Below are 2,555 nucleotides of genomic sequence, written 5' to 3' on the forward strand. Positions count from 1 at the left end.
GCCATTGAAAATGACCATAACATGAGGAAATGCTCGTGCTATTATTGGAAAAAAATAGGATGTGAATAACGTTTTGATTACATGGGAAAAAAGCCATCAAGAAAAACAACATGTACAGGGAAATACACCAAACACTTCACTGTAATGGCGTTAAGTAGAATAATTGTGGGAGGAGTTAAAAAAATTCTGTCTTTTGTAGCATTCCTATGTTGCTTTTATATTAATCATTCGGGGGGCTTTACTGGCCCCAAATCATGTTTATGGCCATTAAATCTATATGTTTATATACAGAGTTTAGTTTTAAATTGCGCACGAACTTTATGTCCACCCTGTATAATCCTGATAGATACTTAAAGTAGACTTCTGGAAGCCTGATTTAAGTTGGTGAACCTGCTTTTATCTGTTCACTTATAAGGTGCAAAGAGCTCTTTTTCCCTATATAGATGCTGCCTCATTTCTTTTTATTTCCATCTCTGCCGCTCCCAAGACCGGGTGATGTCCTTCCCTTTCTGTTGTGAGAATAGCCCTCGCTGTAAGCTGTGTCTCCAAATTCCACACTGGGATTTATGACAGACTGAGCTGAAGGAAAACGCAAAGACCTGCCAAGTATCTGCCACAACTTTCCTGCTGTCGCAGTAATGCTAATGAAGAAAATGGGTGTTTGTACCGCATGCACATATCAATTGTTTGATGAAGGTTATTGGTCAGGCAGAGACGTCAGTCTGAGCTCTGGCGCTCTGGCGTTATCAGGAGATCTTGTGTAACCCTCTGACTCCACTGAGTGACAGCTTAGCTTTCTTTATTTCAGGAATTCTCCTTCCTTTAGTCGGCTTTCTGCTTTCACAGTGAAAGTGAGCGTTTGGTGCAACAACCACCACACGCCTTAACTTGTTCCTTGCTGCGTCTATTGTGTAATTACAGGAACCCTCCTTTAGGTGTTTAATCTTTTGTTCTGCAGCCAGAGTACTGGGGCTTAAGCAACGATTTGGATGGATGTCGACCTTGTGACTGTGACCTTGGGGGAGCACTGAACAATAGGTGAGTGGAGCTTCACTTAGATTCTTGGTCTCCGTCACCAAGGAAGGTCATGACTTCTGACAAAAGGATGACATTCTTTCATCTCTTACGATAGGTAATGTGCAAACACTGACAGTTTGTAGATATCTCTGTAGACTAGGTTCCTGGTGATGGACCTGCCAAGTCAAAATACATGAATAATTTAAGTTTAATAGAGAATATCAGATTGTTCCAGACAAATTGAGCCAGTTTATTTTCCTACCAGTGACCTGAGTACCTTTCCCCCAGCCCCGCAGCACTGACTTTTCACCAGTCAAAAAAGATGCAAAAGGGCTCACGTTTTGATTTGTGTAGCAAATCTTTCTTCTTTTTTATTTATTTATTTTTTTGGCAACTTTCAAGTCCATTAATGACAATGCCGGATAACGACGTTTAGTTACTTAAATGTGCTTGAACAGAAGAAACTTGAAGCTCTACCAGAAATGATCACACACATTTGTGGGAGTTAAATTAACTATCTTTGCGTCAAAGGGAATTTTGGTCTGTTCCTGGATCAGACTCAGAACATCTGGTAAAGATAGTGTAAGTGACTGCTGAGAGAACAGACAGCTGTTTCCCTGTGGCCCTGAATCTTCCCAGAGAGAACACGCTGAATTCATTGAGCAACCTTCATGTACTCAAAAACTGTCTCTCTTACAAGATTATTTCCCAACACCATACTCGTCTGCTGGGAAGGAATGAGAGTTTGAGCAGCAAGGGCATGCTCTGTCCTCTTTGTTTGGGTTTGTTCTATTCCAGTTTGTGCAGTGGATTCATTCCAGCATGCAGCCTCTGAAACTCCAGCGTGAGTTTCTGTTCTTAGAAAACCTCCAGAGAGAGGGAAGCTAGAACAGTTCCATAAAGGCAGGGAAGAAAGACAAACTGTGGTCTGCTTAAGGCGCTTTCCTGATTTTCCTTTGTGACTCCCAGCACACATGCTGAATCCTTTAGTAACTGATTCCTCAGTTCAAAGCTGTCATCACTCCTAAGGTCCTTGATGAGATGAAAGTTGGCATATGTAATTCTACAAATTACGTCCCAAACTCAGGAATGTCCTACGTTCATTTACCCTACGTGATTTCTGTTCTCCTCTCCCTTCCTCTTCTCCACACACTTCCTGCCTTGTCTCCACCCTCACACAGACCCTGGCCTGTGTTCAAATCTCTCCTCCAAAAATTTGTAACGACCAGAGTGTGTTCATTGGAAGAGTGTGTGAAGCCACATTTTCTAGTAAAGATTTTGAAGTAGGTAATCATCTGGTGTTTCTAGCGTGATTGATGAGATGCCCTGTCTTTGGGAATCGCTGGAGGGGGTGAAAAAGAAACTACAAAAGATGCCTCCTGTGACTCTACAGTATTTCCTGGTGATCCCTTTTTTTTTTTTTTTTTTAGACAAAGTCTGTTACCCTGAAGAATGCCCTGGCATCAAACTCTTGGGCTCAAGCAATTCTCTTGCATCAGCCTCCTGAGTAGCTGTGACAACAGGTGCCTACCACTGTG

At 42.1% G+C, this 2,555-nt stretch overlaps 1 protein-coding gene across 1 annotated transcript in view; it reads left to right on the forward strand.

Annotated features, from left to right (window-relative positions):
- The window catches only part of LAMB1 (laminin subunit beta 1), a 75,329-nt gene that overhangs the window by 26,162 nt on the left and 46,612 nt on the right, over window positions 1-2,555 (forward strand). The window contains exon 12 of the mRNA XM_023519583.1: window positions 959-1,038. Coding sequence (XP_023375351.1) covers window positions 959-1,038 — 80 coding nt within the window. The remainder of the gene's footprint in view (window positions 1-958; window positions 1,039-2,555) is intronic.

This window comes from Otolemur garnettii, unplaced genomic scaffold, assembly GCF_000181295.1.
Source record: "Otolemur garnettii isolate 467f Iridium unplaced genomic scaffold, OtoGar3 scaffold00005, whole genome shotgun sequence".
Lineage (NCBI taxonomy): Eukaryota > Metazoa > Chordata > Mammalia > Primates > Galagidae > Otolemur > Otolemur garnettii.